Source organism: Polypterus senegalus, chromosome 3 (assembly GCF_016835505.1).
Source record: "Polypterus senegalus isolate Bchr_013 chromosome 3, ASM1683550v1, whole genome shotgun sequence".
Lineage (NCBI taxonomy): Eukaryota > Metazoa > Chordata > Cladistia > Polypteriformes > Polypteridae > Polypterus > Polypterus senegalus.
In genome coordinates, this window is record NC_053156.1 from 304594022 (window position 1) to 304621239 (window position 27218).

General features: G+C 47.4%; 1 protein-coding gene across 1 annotated transcript in view; it reads left to right on the forward strand.

Annotated features, from left to right (window-relative positions):
* The window catches only part of rbks (ribokinase), a 59513-nt gene that overhangs the window by 24815 nt on the left and 7480 nt on the right, over positions 1–27218 (forward strand). Inside the window, exons 6-7 of the mRNA XM_039749879.1 lie at positions 9884–9975; positions 22265–22453. Of these exons, the coding sequence (XP_039605813.1) occupies positions 9884–9975; positions 22265–22453 (281 nt within the window). The remainder of the gene's footprint in view (positions 1–9883; positions 9976–22264; positions 22454–27218) is intronic.

The window sequence follows — 27218 nt, forward strand, 5'->3', positions numbered from 1 at the left end:
ATGATGTAACACAAAGTGCTTTACAAGATGAAGAAAGGAAAGTTTATAAAAAATAGAAATATAAAAATAAGATTAGGCAATACTAAATAATAAAGAATAAAGTGAGGTCTGATGGCCAGGAAGACACAAAAAACAAAACAAAAAAATAACTCCAGAGGGCTGTAGAAAAAAACACCAAAATCTGCAGGGGTTCTGAGGCCACGAGACCTCCCAGCCACCACTGGGCATTCTACCTGAGTCAGTCCTCGTGGTTTTCAGGCTTCACGTGGAAGAATTAGATGGTGATGGTCATGTGGACCTCTGGCCTTCAATCCATTAATGGAGGGACTGTACGGTGCCCTGATCAGGTGGTGGTGGCGCTGATTGCCACCCTAGAAAACTGGAAAGAGAACAGCAGAGAGAGTAGGGATTAGTACGGATTGTGGAGCCTGTGGAAGAAATTAAGTTTAGATATATTAATAAAACGGTATCTTAAAATTAAAACCTCTTACTATCAGAAACCAGGCAGGAGAAGAACTATTCTGTGTGTCTGAAATAGTACAGTACTTCATGAAGAGGGAGCTTTCTCCTCAAGCAGTCTGTTACAGAATGGTCACAATATTGAGAGTAGAGGTCGGTTTTATAAGCTTTGAAAATAATCAGCCTTGACACACAGGAAGAGGTTTGGGGCAGCAACCCGTATACTTAATCGCTGGCTGTAAAAGAGCAAATACAATTTAAAGTTGAGTCCAAAAATGAACTGAATACGTGTGGCGGTCGCCTTGCTTTTAAAGTAGGTCGGCCGAATTGACGTCATCTGGAGGCCGGAACCGGGAAGTGACGCCTTCAGGGCTGGAATTGCACAGACTTTCCCATATTTCATCTGCAGGAATGTCAGAGGAAAAATGAGTGTACCCCGCTGCCCCCCTGGCCTGGCGTGGAATTACGTTTGATTGGTCCCTCTAGCAGTCTTCCATGCGCACGTGTGTGACAAAGCAAATGAATGTACATAACAGGGTCACATTTACTCTGGTTGGGTCACCAGCTTATACCCAAATGACATATAAAATAAAAGTCAATTTTATTATTTTCTTCTTACACCTTTGAGTTGAGCCAGCACCCTTGAAATTTCTGTGCATATCATAATTGTCCATTCTAGTTTATAGGAGGTGGCGCAGTGGGTAGCACTGCTGCCTCGTAGTGAGGAGACGCAGGTTCTCTTCCCAGGTCCTCCCTGCCTGTGTGGAGTTTGCATGTACTCTCCGTGTCTCCCTGGGTTTCCTCCCACAGTCCAAAGACATGCAGGTTAGGTGCATTGGTGATCCTATATTGTCCCCAGTGTGTGCTTGGTGTGTGTGTGCCCTGTGGTGAACTGGCACCCTGCCCGGGGTTTGTTTCCTGCCTTGCGCTCTGGGATTGGCTCCAGCAGACCCCCATGACCCTGTAGTTAGGATATAGCGGGTTGGATAATGGATAGATGGATGGATGGATAGATTATAGGACATCTGCCGAGTTCTTAGTCACCCTTCAGTACATTTTGTATATTACATCAACCTTTCTTCTGGTACATTCTTTATTTACTTAATCATCTCAGTATTTTTCCTAAATCAATTCTTATAATTTAGTGTACACACTGCAAACCAAAATACTTACTGTTACATCTAAATTATTTCCTCTCAAGCCATGATAAAAATGATAATTCAATGCGTATGTAGTTGATCAGGGTTACACTAAAATGTAGCTGTGAGAAAGCCGGGTTTTTAGCAGTTGTTTAAAGTGCTCCACCATATTAGCCTGGCGACTTTCTATCAGTGAACTCGTATTCCAGATTTGAGGTGCCTGACAGCAGAAGGCCGTCTGCCTCACCACTTCTTTTAAGTTCAGCTCTTGGAATTCTAAGCAAACCCTCATTTGAAGACCTAAGGGTCCGATTCAGAGTGTAAATTGACAGACATTACCAAAGTATAGGATGGAACGAGATTTTTGAAGGCTTTGTAAACCATTTGTACACCAAGGGGGACCCCAATCCCGCTTGATGAATTGAGTCAAGATTGCATGAAACCACCGGGTGTCCGTATTCTGCCATTGTTAAAAGGATGGTCAGCTCACTCTCTTTCTTAAGGAGCCAAGTCACCTGGTGGTCTGTGGGGGTTCTACCTGCTGAACTTAGGGACAGCATTATGGGAATGGCTGCTGTACTGAAGGATCCCAAGAGCACAGTGGCCTCCATGATTGTTAAATGAAAGAAGTTTGGAACAGCCACAACTCTTCATAGTGCTGACTCTGTGGTCAAACTGAGCAATTGAGGGCAAAGGACCTCAGTAAGAGGACCAAGAACCCAATGGTCATTCTGGATGAGCTCCAGAGGACCAGTATAGAGATGGGAGAAGGCTTCCAGCAGAGAACTCTGGGCTTTTTGACAGAGGGGCCAGAAGGAAGTCTCTCCTCAGTAACAGACACATAGAATCCCACTTGGAGATAGCAAAAAAAAAAAGGACCCCATAGACGGTGAGAAAAAAAGATTCTCTGGTCTAATGAAAGCAAGATGGAACTGTCTGGACACGTCTGGAGCAAACCAGGCACCACTCATCACCTGCGCCAAACCATTGCAGGGGTGAAGTATGGCGGTGGCAGCATCAGGGCTGAGGGAAAGAAGCACAGAGCATAGCCCAGAGACATCCTTAATGAAAACCCGCTCCAGCTTCACGGTGGACCTCCGACTAGGCCGAAGGCTCACAGACAACACACAAGTGGCTTTGGGACAACTCTGTGAATGTTCTTGAGTGGCCCAGCAAGAGCCCAGACCTCGGATTTCAGCCAAATTGAGCATCTCTGGAGAGACCTGACAATAGCCGTCCACTGATGGTCTCCATCCAGTCTGCAGAACTCGGCAGAATGGCAGCAAATCCTCAGATCCAGGGGCCTCATGTATAACGCCGTGCGTAGAACTCGCACTATAACATGGCGTAAGCACAAAAGCCGAAATGTGTTTACGCACAGAAAAATCCAGATGCAGGAATCTGCGCGTACTCCAACTTCCACATTCTTCCGTTACATAAATCCCGATCAGCGTGAAAACTAACGCTCGTGCACGCGCATTATGTAACGCCCCAAATCCTCCCAGAATTACTCCTCTTTGAATATGCAAATGAATATAAATCGCCCTTAAGCACAGCCTTCTGTGAAAAGACAATGGGAAAAGCACAGGGGGGAAAATATAAGAATTTCAGCGAATACCAAGTGGAGGCAAAGAAAAACATAGTATTTATTCAAATAAACCGTGGAATAATTAACAAAAGGAAGTTGATCGAGTGACATAGCGTGTTGGAGAAACTTGAAAGCTCACATTCACAAAATCGCACAGTGCCGCAAATAAAAAAGAAGTCACATATCAAAGTCGCCGTGAAAAGAAGAGTTGTAGTCCACTGTCTGAGTGTCATATGAAAGATTATTAGGGTACAGAGAAAAAAGGCACACGGTGGGGAAAAAGCACGAAATGTCAACTTCAATCTCGACATTTCCACTTTAATCACGTAGTTTATTTTGTCATTTAGTAGAACATCATAAACTTCATCTTAAAATCGTTTAATTAAGCAGTTTCTCAAAATCACATCGTAATTAAAGTAGCACGTTAAATGCTTTGTTTTGTATTTGATCTTCTATGTGATCTGTGTGTGTGAATCACTACTTGCTTCTTAAACCGGCTCTCTTCCTCCGACTGGACACAGAATCCATGACATTCATGATATTACAGCTCTCTGAATAACTGAAATACTGAGATGTATACGTGATGTCATTTTCATGATGATAGGAGCTAAAGCACGTTATTAAACACATGTTTCATGAGCCTCGTGCTCATGACAAGCATTTATCTTTTGTCGAAATTTGTCGCTGCGTTTTTAGCTGTGTTGTTATTTTCTCTTTCTGTTTTATATTCAGTATATGTTGGCGTGGCCGTCACTGCAGTTCTTGCTTTTCTTTCCCCAAGTAACCGATCGCCACACAATCAGCTCTGTAATAGACGTTAAGCCATCTGTAAGCTTAGCGCCGATTCTTCAAAACGTTTAAAGGACATTGAAATATCTTCATAGTACATGTTTAATTATTCTATCCTTAACGACACTCCCAGTGAAGAATATAGATTATTTAAATGAAGTTAAAGTTTTATGTGTATAATTTAACAAACATATTTTGCTGCATTTCACCTTAAAAATGATATCGCATCATATGTAAATACGCGCTTTATAAAGTGGCTCAGGTTGTGAGATATTATAACTGTAGTGCAAGTTTACAGTGAGGTGATTGTACTTATAAGTCCTAACAGATCTACAAGGAGCAATTTATTGAGTGCATTTAAAGTTCTTGGGATTAAACTGTTTCTGAACCTCGAGGTCCGTACAGGAAAGGCTTTAAAACATTTTGCAGTGGCTGAGACAGCGTGTCCTTGAAGCTGTATACCGATAATTCTCTTTCCGATCAGCTGCTGCTGTGATTGACACTCAGATACAGTGATATAAATACTCTGAGTGGTGCAGTGAGAGTAATATGGAAGAAGATGATCTGCTGTGGCAACTCCTAACGGGAGGAGCTGAAAGAAGAAGAAGAAGAAGAAGGAGGAGAAGTGAGAGCAGTTCTGGTATTTGGAATACTATGGCTGTTCCCTGGACCATTATATTGTTACAAGTTAATTACAATCAGATGCATTACACTAATAAACAATATGCGGTTATTTTCTGTGTATTGATAAAGCCGCGTCATGAAAATAAGGAGTAATCACACAAGAACAGTAGCACTGCTGGGTGCCGCCAGTTTGCAAAACCGAGCGGAGAACTTGCGTACGACAAGGCATGAGGTACCGTGGAAAAGTGCGTGGCTTTACGCCAAGTGTAGGTTTTATACATCGCGATTTGAACGTGGAAAAGTTCTGACGCAACATTTCTGTGCGTACGCACCGTTTATACATGAGGCCCCAGGTGTGTGAAGCTTGTGGTGTCCCAGCTGGAGTCACAACTGAGTCCGGAGCAGAGGGTCTGGAGTCTTGTGTCAAAGGGACATTTCAGCTTTCAGAAGTTCTGTTTTCGTTTTTGTCATTCTGGGGTATTGTGGGCTGCTTGATAAGTAAAAACAGGAATTTCAATGATTTTGGCCCAAGGCTGCAACATAAGGAAAGTGGAGGGTCTGCAGACTTTGTGAAGGCGCTGGATACTCTCAGGTGCTTTCATTGGGCTCACCACCATCAATAAGAGTGGCAAGTGAAGCTGCACCCACCTGAACTGAAGCTGCCATGAGGTCCCCCCCCATTATCTGACATTTTGTAAATCACCTGCCGGTGCAGCACGCAGTCAGTGAGGTCCCTCTGACGCCACCCGTGCGTTCTCAGAAGTTTCACTCTGATGTGCCACACGCTCCCGTATGAACTCTGTGGCGTCAGCCCCGTGGAAGTTCTGCAGAGGCCTGTGCCGCGCGGCACGTCAGGAGACTTCTTTTTTTTTCCTTTCATCTCCGAATCTGCGGTTGTACCTTTTGAGGACACTTTCACTGTTACTCGAAAGAGCTGCTGACCTCAATCAACGACTTCCCGTACCAGGAAAAAAAACAAAAAACAGAGGCCTGCAGCTACGAGATGCAAAGAAGCAAACCAACATGCAGGAAGAAGGCTTTCATGTTGAGTTAGTTAGAAGGCGGCGCTGTCATCGCGTTTGTGACGAGACGTCAGAGTGTGTGAAGAGTTTCACAGCCGTGTAAACAGTCACAGGGGTGCGAATAGCCGTGCGAGTGACTGTGACCCAGGGCCGCCGCTGTGGTGTCTTCTGCGTCAGCTCACCCAGACCGCACTCCCCAGCAATTCACTTTCTGCTCACTTTACCGTGTTTTGAGAGGATACATTTTACCATCAATCTGCCCTCAGTGACCCGGAATGACCAAGTGAGACGTGTTTTCAGAAAAGCTTTGCAAATTTATTAAAAGTCACAAACTGAAACCCCTCATCCACACGAGTAGCAGACTGAGCACCCTGAGGACGATTCGATCCGACCCCGCCGACTTGTTTGTGCCGAGTTTCCTCAGCTCTCGGCTCTCCTTGATCAGCAGAGACGGACAGTCCAGGAATGAAAGGGGGCCGAGACCTCAGGTGGGAGGTCATTGTAGAGGAAGGTCGTGCAGGGTACCGGTGGCAGTCGCGATTCCAGAACCTTCTCAACTTGCACACAGAGGCTAGCGGTGTTGGGTTAGAGAAGGCTGGACTGGCAAAACCTGTTGAGGGATTAACTTTTGTTAAAGTAAACCTTGAACCGCGACTTGTAACCAGTGGGAGGCGGTGCAGCAGCCCAAACTCCAAACTGCACCACACCGACACAAGTCACGGGTTTAAGAACAAGGTGTATTGTAACAAAAGTATCTCCACAGGTTAAGCCCAAATTCTGTCTTCCCTCTCGTTTATTGCGAGTGAAGTGCGGCTCCTCTCCCGACTCTGACTCACCTGGATGAGGTCGAGCGGCTTCTTTTATCTTAGACCCAGTAGTAGATTCGGTGCTAGGGCATCCTGGGTTAAGCGGAAGTCCTCAAAAGCAGGGATCACATATTCCCACGACACCCTCTGGCACCAAACCCCCAGAACCCACCAGGGCTGCCCCATGGGACTACAGTTCCCAGCATGCCTTGTAGGTGACCATTACTGGTAGTGCTGCACAGTGATGTTGCCCCCTAACATGTCAGCGAGGCATGTGACTCTAACCAGTTATCTCCCCCAGGCCTTCCCTCACACTGGGCATTGTGCCTTGGTATAGCCCTGATGGGATGCCAGCATACCCTCTTCCAGACTGTCATCTTCTGCCCGGGGTTTCTTGTTGTGCCTCTGAAGGGCTGGCCTCCCATCCAGGTATGGACCCATCCTTTATAGCATGTAATCCAAGCAAAACGACAGGAAAACAACAGCAAAGACAAAGTGTCATGAGAGCTGCTGTAGCAGGCAACCAAACATGGCAGCAATGGACGTATTTATTGTCTTTACCTCTACAGAGGAAGCAGAAAAAGAGTTAAGAAAACTGATCCTGACACTTTTTTGAAATACGATTGTGAGTGATTTTACCGATGTATCCTTTTCCCTTCTCGACCACTTTTAGTTTATGCTTTAATTACAATTATATGCATATGTGACGCAGTGGGTAGCGCTGCTGCCACGCAGTTAGGAGACCCGTCTGGGTTCGTTTCCCGGGTCTTCCCTGCCTGTGTGGAGTCTGCATGTTCTCCCCGTGTCTGCGTGGTTTCCTCCCACAGTCCAAAGACATGCAGGTGAGGTGCATTGGCGATCCTAAATTGTCCCTAGTGTGTGCTTGGGGTGTGTGTGTGTATGTGTGTGTGTGTGCCCTGTAGTGGGCTGGCGCCCTGCCCGGGGTTTGTTTCCTGCCTTGTGCCCTGTGCTGGCTGGGATTGGCTCCAGCAGACCCCCGTGACCCTGTGTTAGGATATAGCAGGTCGGATAATGGATGGATGGATGCGTATATGTATGTGTATGTGGAAGAAAGCAATGGACGCATTTAACAGACGTGGCTTGCTGTCACCATTTTGCAGTCTCAGCATTGTATGACCGCGTTGCTAGAATGTGCCACACTGTTGCTAAGCGCTGCCTCCCAGAAGGCACTACATGCCACCTCACAGATGCTTGGCTTTATAACCCTGCATGGCATTGAGCGCAGCATCCAAGATTCCGGATCCAACAGTCAAACAACTTCAGTTTGAGCCTTTAGGTGTGAACGCCTCTTGGTTTTTGATTCACATCAAATCTCGTTTCTGTTTCAGTAACCGTCTTGTGTCTACATTTTGATGACAGCTCACCTTCAGCTTATTGTACGGTTTCAAGTCTAGATGTGGGTGGCAGTTTGCCTTTGGCTTATTGTACGGTTTGAATTCTGGATTTTGGCTACAGCTCACCTTCAGGTTGTGGATGCCTTCCTGTCGTTGATTGCTGATAATTGTCATTTCACCATTAATCACAATTTTACATTTTGCTCTGCTCTCCATGAAGAATGTCGTTGCTCGTGTCAGATTTGCAAAGCCAAAAAAAAATAACCTTTTGGAATAATGTTCTATGGAGAGACCGGACCAGTCTTGAAATCTTTGGAAGACGAAGGACCCTCAATGTCTGGCATTCAAAAAGTAAGAAGTTCAGACCTCCAATAAACCATGGTGTTGATGGTGGTGGTGTTGAGCAGACGCTTCAAGACTTGATGGAGCCATGGATTGTGTTAAGGAGAACGTCCACTCGTCCGTCTGTGACCCAAATCTGAAATGTCACTGGGAAAAGCAAGTCAACAACTGAGTGGCTCAGATGTTCTGGAGGGGGACCTACTCGACGTCCTGCTTTGAACCCAATAGAGATGTGGAATCAAGCAGTCCGGAGTCACAAACCCACCAATGTGTCTGAATTAAAGCAGTGCTACAAACAAAGTGGGCAAAAACTCCCCAACAGCGACATCAAACTTTAACAAGTGATTAGCCAAAGGGGCTGAAATCTAATATAGAAGCTACAGTGTGTCAAGCATGTGTGTCAGGAGACCACCTTCCAGGCTCTGAGCAGTACCACCGTGGATCGAGAGGGGGCGCTGACGCCCACCATTTCTTGTCTCTCTGCCGCAGTTCTTAGATGACATCCAAGGACGCCCACAGCCCCTTCTGTCTGAGACGCGGAGGAGGCGTCCATTTTGGATCTGGACCTCAACGACAATGGAGCTCCCACTGAAGTGGCGTAGTTTTACTGGAGTGCCAGGCCTTTCCATTTTCCTTCCTACAATTAAACGGAGTTGCCCGGTTGGTGCCCCAAACTTGCTTCTGGCATCCTGGTCCCTTTTTAAACGTGGAGAGTGTTGGATAACTTTGGTCTGGTGTGTTCCTTTATGTTCTCTTTGTCTAACGTTGTATTCTGTCTGAAGGGCTGAGGCCATTTATTGCGTAAATTATGCAAAATGAGAAAATATTAGGAAGCCCCATAGGCTGTACATGCAGAACTCACCAGCCGTGATGATTTGTGTTCTTCTCTCCTGTCCTCCTTCCTCTGCCTCGGTCGATGAGGATGTCGCGCTGTTTAAACTGGACATTGTGGTTTGTGTTGATTTGGTTTCGGCTGTGAGTCACAGATGGTCTTTTGTGTTAAACAGTTAATATCCACACACACACACACACACACACACCCCTCAGGGGACTTGACGTGCACCGTTTCATTACGCCGTGACCACAGGCAGGTGACACTGGGAGCTGAACCTGCAGTCAGACCCTTTACCGTCTCGGCCACCCTTCACCACCCTGCCTTTGTCTATTGTTCTTTTCCTGGCAGTAGAGCTTGAGGGGTTCTTCATGTTGATCACTCACTCGTTTGTTAACCACGTGTGACTGCACGGGCGGTGAACTTTGATAACGAGCTACCGTCTGCCTGCCAGCGCCACCCCACTCCGTCTTTCCTCTCCTCGTAAATCACAGGAGACGCCGCAGCAAGTTTACCAAAAGTGGCTTCCTCTCCCTTTCACTGTGGGAGAAAGTCGGTGACACCTTGACCGACACGTCGTCTCTCCTTTTGTTTTAATGATCTCTGTGCTTTTCTTCAGCCTTTGGAGCCCCGGGTTACATGTGTCATGTCCGGTATGCGGACCCTCGTGCACATATGTATACACAGGACGGCGGGTTTAGCGTTGACGTCTCCTCTTTCCACATTGCTTCTGAAAGTGAGAATGACCTCTGGTCGGTCAGTCGGTCGATGTCTAACCTGCTTACTCCTGAACAGACTCGTCGGGGTCTGCTGGAGCCTGTCCCAGCAAGTGACATTTGTAATCTAAAACAATTCATGTTTGTGACAGGTGCTCAAGACCATCACACCCCCCTCCCGCTTTGACCAGATTTTGTGTTCTGTTTGCAGTGAGGACCATTTTTAATCCTGCTCCTGCGGCCGCCGAGCTCGACCCGGAATTCTACTCCTCATCAGATGTTTTCTGCTGCAACGAGTCAGAGGTAAGTTAACAGCAGGGACTCTGGGACGATAGAAGAAGATGTGGCGCTGAGCTTACTGGCTGGCTAATCGCATTTACCAGGCGCTAAATGAAGGTCAGCATCACCGAGTCGACATCAGTTGGGCGTCTAATTTGAGACAAGAGTTACAAGACTGATGTAAAGTGGAGTTGAAGTCTTTCATTTTGTTTAGTGTATAAAACATACGTCTGGAGACAACCATAAGTGAATTGTGCTTAAAAATGAGTGGGGACAATTAGAGAGTTTATTTGGAATGTGGCAGCGCTAGCTACTTAGTATGGACTTCAATTCCCAGCAGCCCTTGATGAGCTGTGCTATTGGGCATCATCAGGTTGCTGGTAGGAAGAAACATAATGAGACGCTCCTTTTATAAATCAAGCCATAACACCCTGAAAGGGATTGTAATCGTCTGTGTTTACCCTCAGTAGCCACGGTGGCACAGTGGCAGTGTAGCTGCCTCGCAGTAAGGAGACCAGGATTCGCACCTCAAGGACTTTGCATATTGTCCTGTATCTGTGCGGGTTTCCTGCCACAGTCCAAAGACATGCTGGTTAGGTGGGCTGGCGATCTCGTGTGTGTGCTTGGTGTGTGAGAGTGTGTATGTGTGTCCTGCGATGGACTGGTGCCCTGTCCAGGGTTTGTCCCCTGCTCTATACCCTATGCCCTGCATGTAGGCCCCCCAACCTGCAGAGAAAAACCTGGCGGCAGTATTGGCACTCCAGCCACCGTAAAAAGCCTCCCACCCGTGTGGCGCTGAGGTGTCACCCATCGCATGGCTGCACTAATCTGGCATCCTGAGTTGGTTTGTCATGTGGTGTGTGTGGCAATGCGCTGTCTCAGTGCTGCTCATAACCTCCTCTGTGCCCTATGCTAGCTGGAATAGGGTCCAGCAGACCCCCGCGGGTTTGAAAATGACTGACTGGCCCTCAATCTGATTACAGATACAACCACTTTGGATCAACATATGGACTCACGTGCTTGTTCTGTCTGCTCGCTTGTGTGATTTCGTCTTGGTTGGTTACATCTTCGTCTGTTTATTTGTGTTCTCTCTTGAGAATCACGTCGGACCCACGAGACTACTTCATCAGTCAGTCAGTCAGTCAGTCATTTTCCAACCCGCTATATCCTAACACAGGGTCACGGGATCAATTATCACGTTTTATTTTTGTAACAATTACTGCGTTTCCTTGCCCTCCAATAACCTGGCTAGTCACAGAAACCTGGAAAATAACATGCCATGCAAGCCCGTATTGCCGATTATTGGCCTCTGAGAAACCTGGTTGACACAAACATAGATTTCTCTGTGAATAGTCCGATTATGTCGCCATTGTGGACCACCAGGGGGCGTACCGCTCAGACAGGCTGAGACACAAGTTCTGCACTGCACACATTTTATTCTTCAGTGGGGAAGCGTTTTCTGTTGCTCCCACAGTACAGTTCACAATTAATATGGCACACAGTCCTTTCTTTCTCTTCTTCTGTCGCCTCCACTCCTCCTTGCACGCTTTGTCCTTCAGCTCCTGACTCTGGCTTGCTTGGTGAGGCCGATCCCATCCTTTTATATTTGCCATCTGCTCTTCCGCCCACGTGTTCTGCAAGCACTTCCGGGTCAGGCGGGATCATCATATCGTATGTCTCTTCCACAGCACCCCCTGGTGGCAGCCACGGTACCCAACAGGGCTGAAATGTTGAACTCCAAGTCTCATGGTGCCTTGTGGGAATCCGGGACACCGCTGTAAATCAAGGAGGCTGCCATCCTTTCATCTTTTGGGCATCTTGGCTGGGTTGGGCTGCCAGCCATCCCTTACACCATGTAAACCCTAAACCGGGTTACTGTTAAGGTCTTCACATGTCTGTCGTACTCTGTCAGCCCCTGCGTGTATTTTCTTTGCAAAGCTTTCAGCAGCTACGGGAAGAAGCGTTCATTAAATAAATTCCAGAGGCAAATGTTCAGGTGATCTCATTCATCCTTCTCCTGGCTGAAACATCTGTTGGTGAAGAGAGATTCACTGATCTCGACGATGCTGTGGTCTTCACAGAGTCAATGGAGGCTCTCGAGAGACTGAGTGAGGAGTCCGAGTGTCTGGGCTTGTGAGGGTCCTGATAAAAACCAACATCAGGCCTTTAATGACCTCTTGGGCACGGCCATCAGCAATGTGTCTGTCCGTGGAGAGAGTGTTGACCTCGTCAAGAGGTTTACTTACCTCACCGGTGACATTCATGTGACTCTGGTGACTCTTCCTATGACATCAGTAGATGGATTGGGAGAGCATGGGGGGTCATGAGGTCGCTGGAAAGGGGTGTGTGGCGCTCCTGATGTCTCTGCAAAAGGACGAAGGTCCAAGACTTTAGAGTCCTGGTGTTTCCTGGCTGCGAGACATGGACACCATCTGATGACCCGAGATGAAGACTAGACTCCTGTGTCTCTTTGGAGAATCCTTTGGTATCGCTGGTCTGGTTACATCACTACAGCCATGTGGCGTGATTCCCTGAGGATGACCCTCATTGTTCAGGACCTGAGTGGCTGGACTAGGCCAAGGGGGTCACCCACGTAACACCTGGCTGCAGCAGATAGAGGGTCATTTCTGGAGGGTGGGACTGGACTGTGTGTCTGCCTGCCTGGGGGGTTGCCAACCAGGATCCTGAGCTGTTTCATCGTGTGGTGGGGGTGTCAACGCGCTGTACCAGTGCAGGCTCCCCAACCTGACCTGGTTGAAATAAAGAAATCGCAAAATTTAGCCACACAAAAAAAAAAATAAATTGTTAAACTGAGCAGCACAATCTCGAGAGCAGCAGGGCAACACGGTTAAAGTAACACACATTGTGTAGTCTGAATCATTTAAAGTATCAAGTAACCTGATGTATATCTTATTGAAGTAAAATACCCGCATTACCCAGCAGCACACACACACCGGTATGCCACTCCTTTGCAGGGCTCACTCACACGGCCAATTAGAAAAGAGTGCGCTGCGTGCAATCTGGTAACAGACACCTCTAAGTAAAGCGTCAATATGACTAAACATATTCATAAAATGATCACAGGCAACAGGCTCATTTTCAGATTCACGCTGGCCGATGGTGGCATGTAACTGTTATTTTGCTCAGTTTATTGCCATTTCAGCGTTTTGCCAAAGGAGAATTCCAGAATAATCGCGCATATAAACGTTGTAAAGTTTCTAAACTCTCTTGGGATTCCCCCCAACGGGACGACATGGCCGAAGAGCGTCCTGAAGCGCAATCGCCACATCTGTCGAAGACAGCCTATCCGTTGCCGGGGCAACCACAGGATCGCAGCAAAAGCAAATCCGAGCTGACCGCGTTCACGATATATATGCGCCTGTCATCAATGGGTGATTATTAATGAAGAGAACAGGATTACTTGGCATGAGTGCTGGAGAGCGGCAGATCACGCTACAATAAATAACCGTGCTGTTCCTGTTTCAAGCGACATAAAGCTAAAGTACTGAGACTCAGCCTCGTGTTTTGGGGTGCAAGACAGGGACTCGCACGTCACAAAGTGGATTATTAAAAAAGCAGGATTGTGCCCTTAATGGGATTATCCACCTGAACCTGGTTATGTGTGTGCAGGTAAACACGCTGCTTGAGTCATACTCAAAAATAACAGCAATGAGGCAATGCAAGTGCATACGCTGCTAGGCATCATCAAACACGCACTTTCTAACAGCGCTTTACGATGCTGTGTAATAAAACACGCAGCCCAAACGGGCCCGTCGTAACTCAGTAGCTTTCACGGACAGCAGAGTCCAATTCAAGAGATGGAAAAATGGCTTTGATCGACCTGCCCTTGTTAGCCCTTTGTCGTGTGACGAACATCTGTAACGAATGGGAGTTCAAATTTATTACAAATAACGATTTTGAAAGACATTCTCGATAGAGAAATAAATTCTCTGTTGAGGTGTCAAGCTAAAATTGGCGTCTGCTTCATCCCACGATGGCGAGGCAGTCTGGAGCTTTGGCAGGGAATTCGGAGTCATTAGAATGTGCGGACATTGCAGTCGTGAGGTTGTTTTTAGTGTAACGTAAATCATGTGGACGGATTATGTCCCTCTGTGCTTACCGATTGACACTGATCAACTTCCTGTCCTCCAACGTTCATTTTTAGATAAGTCATTTTCTTTTAGTTTTTCACTTTTACAGTTTACTGCGCTTGAGCGGCACGAGATGTCATCAGCTGTAAAAGCAGCATACGTGTCCATTGTCTCTGCATTTCACTAACTCGTATACATATTGAAGTCAGGAGCGGCAGTTGGATGAGTAAAAGAGGAAAATTTATAAAATATACAAGTTGAAGTGACCTCTCTCTTGAAGTAAACGCATTTGTGGCTGAAGTCAATTGGAACGGTTCTCTGTTTTAAAGGGAGACGACTTCAGAAATTTGCCAATACTGTTCCACTGGAGAAATGTCCGAATTTTGCACAGCATGCCGTATTCAAGACATCACAACAAAAATGAAATTTCATAAATAAATTTCCTTGAAGAACAAGTGTGCCGAGTTTCAACAAGCCTGGTCCACTGGGAGCCGAATTGTTTCATGTGGACAAGCAAACGTGGCAACCACAGTAGGTGCCTTTTTTCATTATATGCGAACACATCTATAAAGTTAGCAATCACTAAACAAATTAAAGACAAGACTAGATACGCTTGTCGTCACCTTTTTGTCACCACACAAGAGCCATTAGCATTTAGGAAGGCGTGAAGAGTTACTTCTCCGCTTTTATATTCAGTCAGGCTCTCTTGTTTGCTGTTTAGGACCTTTTACAGTACAAATACTTAAATCGTCCCATCTACGCATTCCTCTTAAGTTCTGGTTGTCTTTGTTTCATGTCCTTTATGTTCGTTTTAACGTTGGTTCATTATTTGCATTGTTCCTTGTTTTCAGTTTTGCTGTATTACGCTGCTGTCACATTTTGTGTATTTTTTTGTTTAGGACGATGGGCACATCACATTTGCTGATCTCCTCGCTGCACCCTGTCACAGTATACGACTGAAAATCACAGTCCAGGTCACATTTACCAACTGAGTGATGATCTTATAGTGCAGTTGTGCCCACCCCCTTACCTGACAGCCAATAGTGTGCTACCCGACGAAGCCGGCACTGAATTGATTGTTAACAGCTTTAGGAGGTTTAACAGCAATCTCTGCCCTTAATTTCTCTTTTTCCATTCTGTTATGGTACGGTACATGCGAGACATCAGACAGACGAGCTTCACTTCTGTTGTCAAAACACGCGTGCTGCTTGTTCCTCGTCACTACATTTGTATGCCTTGTACCGCCGGCTGAACGCTCTTTGCTGTGGTACTCCAAATTATGATCAGGTGCCTCGCTTTAATTCTCCTGGAGATGTTTCTACAATGTAATTGAAGCCCACCTGTGGCCAGCCGAATTGATTGGACGTCCTTCACAGAGGCAGATGTAGACCATCGATTCACACTGCATGTCCGGACAAAAAAACCAAGCCATGAACTCTCTGTGGACCTCCGTGATGAAGGCACAGATCAGGTCAAGGGGATCAAACCATTTCTGAAGCTTTGAGCACAGTGGTCTCCAGAATTGTGAAATGGAAGAAGTTTGGACTCACCAGGACTCTTGTTAGAGTTGGCCATCTGGTCAAATTGAGCAGCTAGGAAAGGAGGCGACCAAGGAAACCAGTGGTCAGTCTAACAGAGAACTTCAGGGGTCCTCTGAGATGGGAGGACATGTCAGAAGGTGACCCATCTTCATCAATCAGGTGTTTGTGGTAGATTATGGGAGAGCGTGAGGGAATTCGGTGGTCTGATGAGACAAAAACTGAACTCTTTGGTCAGAACTCCAAGCCCTGAGTCTGATGAAGGCCTGGTGCTGCCTAATCCCATCTCTGCAGTGAAGCAGGGTGGTGCCAGCATCATGCCAAGGGGTGACAGAAAGACTGGTCAGAAGTGAGGAGGAGGAGAGAGAGGGGTTGTGAGCATCCACCGATAGCATGTCGCCACACCCACCACATGATGAGCCTCCCGGACTGGGACCCTAGTACAGCAGGTGACACCACAAAGCCACAGTACCAACTCTCACGTTTTCCCTGTAAGTTGTAAAACCTGCTGGCCGGGCTGGATGCAGATGAACGTCATACCCAGGTTGGAGCAAACGCAAGTTACGGGCCCAAACAAGTGGAATCACTTCTGCCATTTACAGGATTCAAAGTGGCAGCCTTCCGATCGCCGGCGCAGATCCCTAACCTCAGAGCCACCACTCCGCCTAAGGAGTAGCAGGAGGAATGCTGCCAAGTCCAGAGTGGTCCTTGAAGAACACCAGCTGCGAAGGGAACACCACCTCAGAATGGGACGACAGTTCAATGGCCAAGACAGCCCTGGAGTGGCTTTGGGGACAAGTGTCCGAGTGTCCTCGACTGGTCCAGCCAAAGCCCTGATTTAAACTCGGGAGAACATCTGTGGAGAGACAGGAAGATGGCGGGTCACGGATGTTTCCCATCCAGTGCAACAGAGCTGGAGAGGTCCTGACTAGAAGAATGGCCAGTGCCAAGCTTGGAGGGACGTAGCCAAGAAGGCTGCCAAAGGGGCTTCTTGAATGGAGGGTCTGACTACTTCTAGGAAGGAGAGATGTCTTCTTTTGGTTTTTCACCAATTTTCAAACCTCTCTGAAGATGTGTTTGTCATTATGGGATGCTGAGCGGGGGGTCCGAGGACTTTGTGAGCCCGCTGTATTTTGAGGGGGGCTGCAGTGCACCAGTACTAGACGGTCCGTCCACCTCGAAGCCCGTAAAGAGTGCGCGGCGGGGTCACCGCAGGTCAGCGCCCTTTGGAGAGCGTGTGAAAACAGAGCCGTCTATTTACCGTAAGCCGCGCGGCCCGTGTGACTGCAGCTGTCAAGGTGGAACAGTTTAAATTGATAACAGAGTCGCGGCCGGCGGCGTACAAAAGAGAAGAATGTAAAACGCCGAGTAATGGAGATGCATCAAGTGTGCGCCGTCGTGCCCGGGGGGCCGTGTGGGGGGTGTGGATTGCTGACAGAAGGTCTTTTTAAAGTGGTCTGGGAATGAGGGGCCATTGAAGCCGGGTGGGGCATCGAGGACATGAAAGACATGCCGTTCGTGCCCACCCAACCCCCCCCACACGCTCATAAACAGCCTTTATTTTGTTTGGATTTCTTTCTTTCTTTTTTTTTTTGGTCGATTTCCAGGAACACATCTGTCTTACAATCTGTTAATCACACCTGGGAAGGGAGCCACACAGTTTGGGGCATCGCATGCCACGGCAGTAACCCTTGGCGAACATCGGGACCGTGAGCGCTGCCAGCCAGCAGGCCCAGCCATTCTGGTGTCGTGAGCTGAATTCCGTGGCGAGGCCACATGCCGGCCGATCAGCTCTTATCAGAGGGGTTGCTGGCCTGAGAGGTGTGCTTGGCGGTCATTCCAGAAGTTGCCTTAGCGTCTGTAGACGTCTCTAACGCTAACCCTTAATTCACAGGACTGATAACGTCTGCCCGTTTTTTGCTAATGAATAGCGAGACATGTAAGTTCACGCAGCCGTTCATGACACCAAAAATCAACCAGACGAGTGGCTGCTGACACCTGGCGTGTCTCGATTGGCATCAGAGTGTTGTTGTCCCCTTGGACATCGTCATCTTCTGACCACCATTGCGATTTAAACACTAAGTAAAGTGAGAGGCTCAGCGCCACCTGCTGCTCAGACTGTGAACTGCCTGAACTGAAACAGCAGGGCCTCACGTTTAACACCAAACAGCTTTGAGGTGACAAAGGACGAGCCACAGTGACAAGCACTGCACGACGCACACAGCACATACGGTGGCACTGTCATCTTCCCTAAATCCTTTGGTCAGCATAAAGCCAGCTGTGGGAGATGTTAAGAAAGATGTCAGGCTTTGGGGGTACCCTGTCTGATAAAAGATGTCACTTTCATGAACAAAAGAGTGGGACCGCCGCCCGTTGTGTGAGTGCCTCACTGTGCTGCTAAGCTCTTGACCGGCGCAGGGCCCACCAGGACAGCTGATGTCCAGTCACCTCTCTTCTTGTTTAGGTCACGGGCTGGAGGGAGCAAGGACAGATTTGGGGGGCTACGAGTCATGTCATCGAGTGTTGTCATTGATAGTCATCCTCCTCCCTGAAGGACTCAAATGGGGGGGTTAGTAAAGGACACTGCTCACGCCCTGATCTGTCCCCATTCGTTCTGTGGCTAGCGTGTGTGACACAGCAAACGACTGAACAAACACGGGCCTGTCCTCTCCACTTCTTATAACACCACATTGTTTAAGGAGCGCATGTAGTGCACCCCAACGTAGGCTTCTTCAAATTTAGTAGCGTGGTCCTCGTCACGCTGCACCACATTGTCTTGTGACTTTGACCTCCTGTCTTTGTTTGCTTGTTTTTTTTTTTATTATCACCGTCAGTCTTTAAAGTAGCAAATGACCCTGGTGGGCTTTTTGTCTGCAAACCTGCATGTGCTGCAAATGAGTGATTACAAAAAAAAATGAATTCAGGAGATGACATTCAAGCCCCGTCTTTAAGCTGGTAGGTTCAAGCTGGGCATACGCACACACAGCCAAGGGTATAGAAACAAGCTGGCAGCACCTGGCACAAAAGCAATTTCACAGACTACAAGAACTTAACCCTCCTTGGCATGAATCCTGAGTGCACCTCAGCTTTGGAGTTCATTGTAAGTACGGTCATCCCCAATTCAGACTCGGGGTGACTTGTAACGATCCACTTTAGGGTGTGAGGACCGAATAACACCCTGGGACAGCCAGCTGCTGCCATCTAGTGGATGAAATAACGTCATACTGCCAAAAAATCAGGAATTGGTCTGTGTGGTGTGCAGAGCACTCTAAGTAACTAACTCATCAACATTCACGAGAGAGACAGACAGATAGCTACATGTGAAAGGCACTATATGATAGATAGATAGATAGATAGATACTTTATTAATCCCAAGATGAAATTCACATAATCCAGCAGCAGTATACTGATACAAAAAAGATAGATAGATAGATGTGAAAGGCACTATATAATAGAGAGATAAGGAAGGCACCATATAATAGATAGAGAGATGTGAAAGGCACTATACAATAAATAGATAGATGATGTGAAAGGCATATAACAGATGGATTGATGGACGGACTTTATTTTTTTCCAGGGGGAAATTAAAACTTTACAGAAACTCAACAAATAATATTTAAGACACAGGAGAGCCTGTGGCTTGACTAAGAGAGCTGCTGCTGTCGACCCCAGGCCTGTAGGTGGCAGTAAGCAGATCTGCCCACTCGTGCCACAATTTTTTTTTTCCTTTAAACGCCTGTGACATTCGCAGGTCCAGCCTGCAAACTGAAGTTTTTTTTGTATTATTATTATTATTATTTCCGATGCCCCTCTGGTTAGGTGGGCAGCATTCAGGCTCAGAATGATCTCCTCACTGAGCGAATCCCCTCGTGCTCCGGCGTTGAAGCGCGTTACTCGGGGTGATGTGCCGTATTTCTCAAGGCGGTAACGTGGGTGAATTCGCTGGTATTTCAGTGACAGGAGAGTTCATTTGAATTGTAACGGTCCCGTGCTCACTTCTTCATCATCATCATCATCACTCTTTTCCGCTCCACTCTCTCAAGTGAACTTGTCGTGTTAAAGTTGGTCGCACCTTTCTCGTTTATGCAGACCGGTCAGTTCGGAGTCCTTTTGTCCTTCTCGTCCGTTTTTAGACACGCTGCTCCCGTGATCAGGTACAACAGGCGCTGAGTGACGAGGACGTTTACTGAGAGTCTGCTGTAAGTTATAGACGTCGGTCGCCCCCCGATTCGTGATCCTCGTCACTCACCCTGTGACAGTCTTCAAGTTCACAGGCTCTTCAAAAGGCAGTTGAGGCGTTGCGAATTTAAAAATTCATTTTCAATCAACAGTATCAAGCCGGAGTCCAAATCTTAGTGATAGTTAAATGCGGAAGCCACTAAGCCTGGTGATGTGGACCCCGAGGGGCGCGTCACTGACATTCTACCATCTTATATGCAAACAACGGAAAAAAAGAGGAAAGCTCGTAACGAAAGTCGCAGCTAACGTCCAGGTTGTGACATCGGGCTGTGCATCGGTGGCTGTCCCCAAACCTGTCACACGTGTCCTAATTGTGCATCAGCACAGCAGTGGGCACCAAACAGACCTTCCCTACTTCATGTATGGTTACTCCTTGGCATTTCCATGCTTCTGTTACACCTTCTTACATTTTCTGCTGCTGAAATTATTTCAGCGTTTTTGAGTCTTTTTTTTTTTCGGAGTAAACACAACGCTAATCGGAGGCTAAGCTGACAAAGCTGAGGGCGGCTCTGAACTCTTTACTGGCGAGTCCAGTAGGCTTATTGTGCCCCCCAGTAGGGCCGACCCTCCTGCCCTTAATATGTAAACGCCTCCGCTTCTCATCGAGTCCTGTGCCAGCAGAACAAACGGGGCGCTTTATTATCTGAGCGCCACCGAAGGTGCTGCCGGCCTTCCCCATCGCAGCCAGAGCCCCAGCGGCGAGTGTCAGTCCCGGAGCTGCCTCGGCCGCCATGAGCCCCGTGGAGCCGCGAGCCCTCAGAGGGCCCTGACATGAGCGGCTTCTCGTTTGGGAAAGAATGTGCGTGGGAGACGCTGCATCGGTCCAACTGCATTCCACAGGACAGGCTCACCGTTTCCTTTCTCATCGTTGCACACTTTAATTACGACTTTAATTACCCCTCTGATGTCAGCAATTCCACAAAGATAAGCTGGGAATGCTGATGTAAGTTGTGAAATAAGTCGGAATGTGTCGGTCCGTAAGGACGAGAAGAAAAAAAAAGACAAGCGAAGGAGAAATCCGTGCCATGTCGGTACACCGAATGCCAGTCACCGGGCGCCTCACTCAGAGGGAGGGCCGGCAACCCGCCAGACAGACGGAGGGTGAAGCCGCCGCTGAACGGGATACTCGAGCTGTGTTATTTATATCTATTTTAAAACGTGTGAACAGGCTGGCTCCTGCCTTGAACCAGTGCTGCTGGAACAGGCTGCTGCCTCCTGCAACTTTAAAATGAATTGAGAGCATGTGAGAATGGAATTGTATGATGGCTGCTGCATCCTACAACAATCTAATCAAATTATTTTTACTTTTCATGGCACTGCAGAGTAGTGACAAGTAGAAAAATCACAGGACTCTCACCATGCATGTGACAAGACATCTAAATACTGCTGTCAACCTGTCTGTCTGTCTGTCTGTCTGCCTGCTTAGAGAGCAGCATTCTCATCTCTGCCTCTCTGTCACATAACGCCTTTCATATCTATCTCTCTCTCTATTATATAGCGCCTTTTATATCTATCTATAGTGCCTTTCATATCTATCTATTATATAGCGCCTTTCATCAATCTGTCTAACTATTATATAGTACCTTTCATATCTACCTATCTATTATATAGCATCTTTCATATCTAGCTATTATATAGTACCTTTCATCTCTCTCTCTCTATTTTTATAGCACCTTTCATATCTATCTATCTATAGTGTCTTTTATATCTTGTCAGGGATGCCAGAGGCGATGACCCGGCCGGGACGCCCTGAAGGACCGGAAGAGGGTCTACGCCCGCCCTGGATCACGTGGGAGCTGCCACCCTGGTTGCTTTGGGGGCCACGGGTAGAGGGCTAGGAAGTCCAACCTTGTAGGGGCCCGTGGTTTATTATATAGCGCCTTTCATCTGTCTATTATATAGCACCTTTCATATCTATCTCTCTATTTTTATAGTGCCTTTCATATCTATCTATCTCTATTTATTATATAGCACCTTTCATATCTTATGTTTCTGTCTATCATCTGTTATATAGCGCCTTTCACTCTGTCCGTCTGAGAGGAAGACGCACTGGGACGGCAGACGTGAACTGAAGGTATCCTGATGTCTGTGTAATCTGATTGTTGGATTTTTCCGATTTTTCTTTATTTATTCTGAGTTTTAGTCTGTTTTGGGCGCCGCTTGTTTTTGTTTTTCTTGCCGATTATTTTTCGGAATTCTTTGTTTATTGAAGCTCCGCACTTTTTAGCAGGTGAGGTTTCAGTTTTGTTGCACTTTATTGACCTTCTGCCCTTTGCACCTTCCTCTTGCTTGCTGTGTGTCCTCATTGCCCAGCCCACCCCAGTTCATGGCTGTCAACGGTCCCGGGTTCAAGGAGTGTGACAGCGGTGCCAGTTGAGTGTTCAGACCACGCTGTGTGTTTCTGTTTCTCGTCAGTTCTTTGACGCTCGTCTCTTGTGTTTTCAGGCCGAACTCCTCACCGGACTCGAGGTTACAGATGAGGACCTCGCTGGGAAGGCTGCTGTGGTCCTCCTGAGCCGAGGGTGCCGCTCCGTCATAGTCACCTTGGGAGTGAAGGGTTGCCTGATGGTGTCGGCGCAGGATGCGACCCCTAAGCACATTCCTGTGGGCGCCGTGCCAGCGGTGGACACCACGGTAAGTTGGCGCGGCTGCCAGTCCGTCTTGATGTCATTTTCTGTTCGGATCGTTTCAACTCACTTTTACCACATCAAGTGACACTCGGCACTCCAGAATGGCAAAGCAATGACAGGATTTTGAGAAATAAAAAACTGAGCTCTCACGCAGACACGAGTGTCCGGACCCTCTGCTCAGCACTGCAGTGAAGCCCCTTTGGCAGCCTGGGGATTTTCTGCCCAAATTGGACGGAGACACCAGCTGATGGACGGCCATTTCCAGGTCTCCATTGGATTCAAGTCACTCAAGGACGTTCCCAGTGTTGTCCCCAAGCCACTTCTTTGGTTTACCTTGGTTCACCACCATCATGCCACACTGCTGGTATTGCTATGGCACAGGTGAGCAGCGGTGTGTGGTTTGCTCCTGACGTGACACTTGGAATTGTGGCCACACAGTTGAGCCCCAGTCTCATCAGACCCCAGAGTCGAGTTCCTCACAGACTTGGTGTCCTTTAGATGCCAACTCTAAGTATTGTAAAGCCCAAATTGGCAGAGTGCTGCAGTGGTGGTTGTGCTTCTGGAAGCTTCTCCCACCTTCATGCAGGTGCCCCAGAGTTGAGCCAGAGTGTGCCATCGGGTTCTTGGTCACCCCTCTTCTCAAGTCCCTTCCTCCCCCCGCTGCTCGGATTGGCCGGACAGAGAGTTCTAGAAAGAGTTCAGAATGACGGAGGCCATCGTGCCCTTCACAGCCATCCCATATCTGCACCTCAACACAGTCGCCACTGTGAGCCCCCCAGGAAGTTCCTTGGACCTCCTCATCACTTGGTTTGTTGTTCAGCTGGCGTGTGATGTGGTGAGCTGACCACAGGTGGACTCCAAAGCAGGTGTAGAAACGTCTCAGCGATGGCCAACAGAATGCCAGGCTCCTGAGCCAATGCCAATGCAGAGGGACATTTCAGATTTTATTTTTAATGCATTTGCTAGCCTTCTAAAGTTTGGTTTTTGCTTTGGCATTCGGGGGTATTGGGGGGTCTCTTTGATGAGCTCATAACAAACTGCAGCAGAAGTGAAGGGTCTGCAGGCTTTGTCAAGGCGCTATATAAACTGAAATGCACATCCTTTAGTCTTCCTTCGTCATTTTGCACAGGGGGGGAAAAATGTAGTGGGGATCCCCCACCTGGGCAGCACCAGGCACCCAGGTTGTGTTCTGCAGTTCCACACCATCCAGCCACATTGTGCCCAGATGCCCCCCATTTGAAGAGGGTCAACTGATTGGCGTTGTTTTATTCCAAAATGTTTCTCGCTTTATTTAGCTGACCGCACTTGTGAGAAGGGACCCCCAGGTGGCATTCTTGGGGCTTGGCTCGGGTACGCAGCGTGTCAAGCACATGGTGGGTGTCGTCAGTCGCCCAGGGATATTTTATTCAGTGGCTCTGCACCTGCACTTTTAACACCCTGGGCACCGCTGGGCACCCTGCTAGTAAAAAAAAATAAAATAAAAAGTCAACGTGGTGACGTCAAATTTAATAAAAATCTCAAACTGCGTAATAACAGATGTGATGGGCACCTTCAGGAGAGTCGAACTCAGGGCGGGCACAGAGATGGTGCTTTGCCCCTTCCGCTACTCGGCACTTTTATTTTGTTGTAGTTGGACTGTGTGGGAGGCCATCTTAAGGCAGAGCCCGCCACCTGTCACTGTCCCCAAAGCTCACCGCTTTCACTTGCGCCCTCTCGGCCCACACGTGCCCACTTCTCATTGTGACTGCCCAGTTTGTCCCTTGTGGGGTCAGTAGTGGGCTACTGAGGGAGGACGGCAGTGGCGGCCAAGCAGTTCAGAGAATACGCGGGTGGTCCTGCGCTCACTCACACAGCCTGCTAGTGGTATGGTGGTCCTCCATGGACCTGACAGGTTTAACGTCTACTTGATTATTATTATTATTATTATTATTATTATTATTATTATTATTATTATTATTATTATTATTATGTCACATTGTTTGCTTTTCTTTTTTAATATACAATCCTGTTTTCTTTATGCATTTTCGGTTTCAGGCTCAGCCAATAGGATTGATGATAAAGTCCTTTGATCTCATGGGTGTCAGTGGTGGGGGTATGAGGGGGCCAGAAATGGGGGCAGTTTGGCAAAGGTTTGAGTGAAGAACTGAGGCTGAGTTACCGGGACAAAGAAGGATTAGGTTCTAAAGAAAAGTGTCACCGTGAATCAATGAGCGAGTGAGCGAGCTGAGGAAGAGTGAGGGAGACAAATAGAGAGAGAGAACAAGTGAGCGAGTGAGTGAGAAAATGTGCAAGAGAAAGACAAAGAGTGAGAGTGAAGTTTGTTTTTGAGTTTTCAGTTGAACTTTATTAATTAATAATCAGCCAGTCACTTTGAGAAATCTGAGAGAGAAAAAGAGTGAAGGAATGAGTGTGAGAGAGAAGGTGAGCGAGTGACAGAGAGGGTCCTCCGTGTCCCTGCCACTCTCACCCTGCGGGTGTTCACTGGGCTCTCTGATTGGTTCTTTTGATTTCCCGTGTGTGTTGTGATTGACTGCTACTGTTGTTGTTGTTTTGTCACCGGCGTGGCTTTGTGTCACCACAGTAAGCTAAATGACTTTCCCACAATGCACTGATCCAGGGCCAGCCTCTGAACCAAACGCCCCCTGCTGGACACCGAGGTCCTGGTGCTCTGATGTCCTGACTGTGTGAGCCGCTGCACCTGACATTGTGAACTCGACGAAGCCCAAGAATTTACAATAACAGAGGCCTCCTTCATGTCCTCCTCCTCCCTCCTCCCCGTATCCCAAAGTGCTGAGCTTGCAGGATGAAATCGTTGACCCGACTCTGCCATGGCGTGACTCAGCTCCTCGAACCGCGTGAGTCAGCGCAGCCGGCCACTTGTGGTTATCGTCCCGCACTCGCTGCAGGCCGGCCTTTTCATGGAAGATGTCAGAGCTGGAAACTCTGTTTACTTTTTACAAAATCTTTCCAGTAAGTGCGTTTGGGCGCATTGAGAGTTCTGTTCATCCAGGAGGGGCCCGAAGAGGAAGAGGAGGAAGAGGAGGAGGAGGACAATAAAAAAAAAAACCAAAAACAAACAGCAGAGCACGTCACCTGTCTGTCTGTCTCATATAGCGCCTTTCACATCTGTCCGTCTATCTATGTATTATACTGTATAGTGCCTTTCACATCTTGTCTTTTATGTTTATTCAGGTTCTCTTTATCTAATATTAAATTATTATCTCTGAAGATCTAAAGCCATTTATTGTGATAGAAGAAATCAGGAAGGAGGCAAATACTTTTTCACAGCACTCTACCTGTCCATTATATAACACCTTCCATATCTATGTGTTAAAGAGTGGCTTCTGACTCTCACTCTGTCTATTATATAGTGCCTTACATCTATCTCTCTATCTATCTATTATATAGTGCCTTTCACATCTCTCTATTATATAGTGCCTTTCATATCTATCTATCTATCTATCTGTTATATAGTGCCTTTCACATCTATCTATCTATCTATTATATAGTGCCTTTCATATCTATCTATCTATCTATCTATCTATCATATAGTGCCTTTCATATCTATCTATCTATTATATAGTGCCTTTCATATCTATCTATCAGTTATATGGGACCTTTTATATTTAGATATCAGTTCTATCGCGTCGATCCTGGAAGTGTTTGGTCGAGTTAGCCCCCTCTAGTTGGTATGGTGGGCTAGCACGTCTTGCCTAGACGTATCTTCTGTTTTTATCTTGTGAATCCAGAAATTCACATAATAATCAAATAGTAAACTACACAAGAGAATTCACCACCACCGTGTGTGCGTTCAGTGAACTGCAAGGGACTGTGGGCTGTCCGTGCCTTCATCAGGCTGAGGGCGGTCCTTTGATGGTGATGGACAGTTGGTCCCGCCTCCAACAGACCTATAGACACTAAATGACCGACAATTTGACGTAAAAGAAAGGAATCAAAAGTGAAGAAAGCGGACATAAAAGCCCAGTGAGGGGAGGAGGCCTGGCTGAAACAGAATTGAACTTTTGGAGGGCCCGCTCCTTGTAACCCAAGGGAAGATGGTTGATTGGCTTTGTTGAGCCCAACAGCAGGTTGGTTTTGCTGATACGATGGCAGATATTTCTCTAATAACTGATGAGCGTGCCAACCTGATTAATTAACGACGAGCAAAGATCACCTGGCATGAGGGCCCGGGCGTAGCGGCTGCTGAACGAGGGGCCTGGTGGCGACCATATGTGACATGTAAAGTCCTAAGATGTCGGTCGGTCCTACAAAGACACCTGAACTGATTTCTCACAGTTGGTCTCCACTCATAGTGTTGGTTTTTGTGTCGTATCAAGAAAAGGAGTCACTATAATAGAAGGGGGGGAAACACACAAAACAATGCAGACGCTGAGACTACAACTCCCATCAGGCAGCAGGGCTGCGCTGGGGCTGATGGGAGGACTTTTTCTTTTTTTTTTCCTTCAGCATTGCAAATTGAAAAAGGCAGACAAGAAGAAGAGCTGGGGCACCGAATCCTAAATCCATAAAGTATGAGGAAGGTGGAATAAAATGACAGCCAGCGCGGTCTGGTGACGTCTTTTCAGATGAATGTCTGAGGTGTCATGGAGGTGACGTCCTGTTTAAGATGGCCCTGTGAGTCACTGGAAGTAGAATGACGTTAGGGGTCTTCACCACGCTGAGGGCAAGGAGAAAGGAGAGGCAGTCAGTGACAGCGCCATCCCTGGATTTGAGGTCGAATTACCAAGTGATAAGCCCTGAGGTGGTCT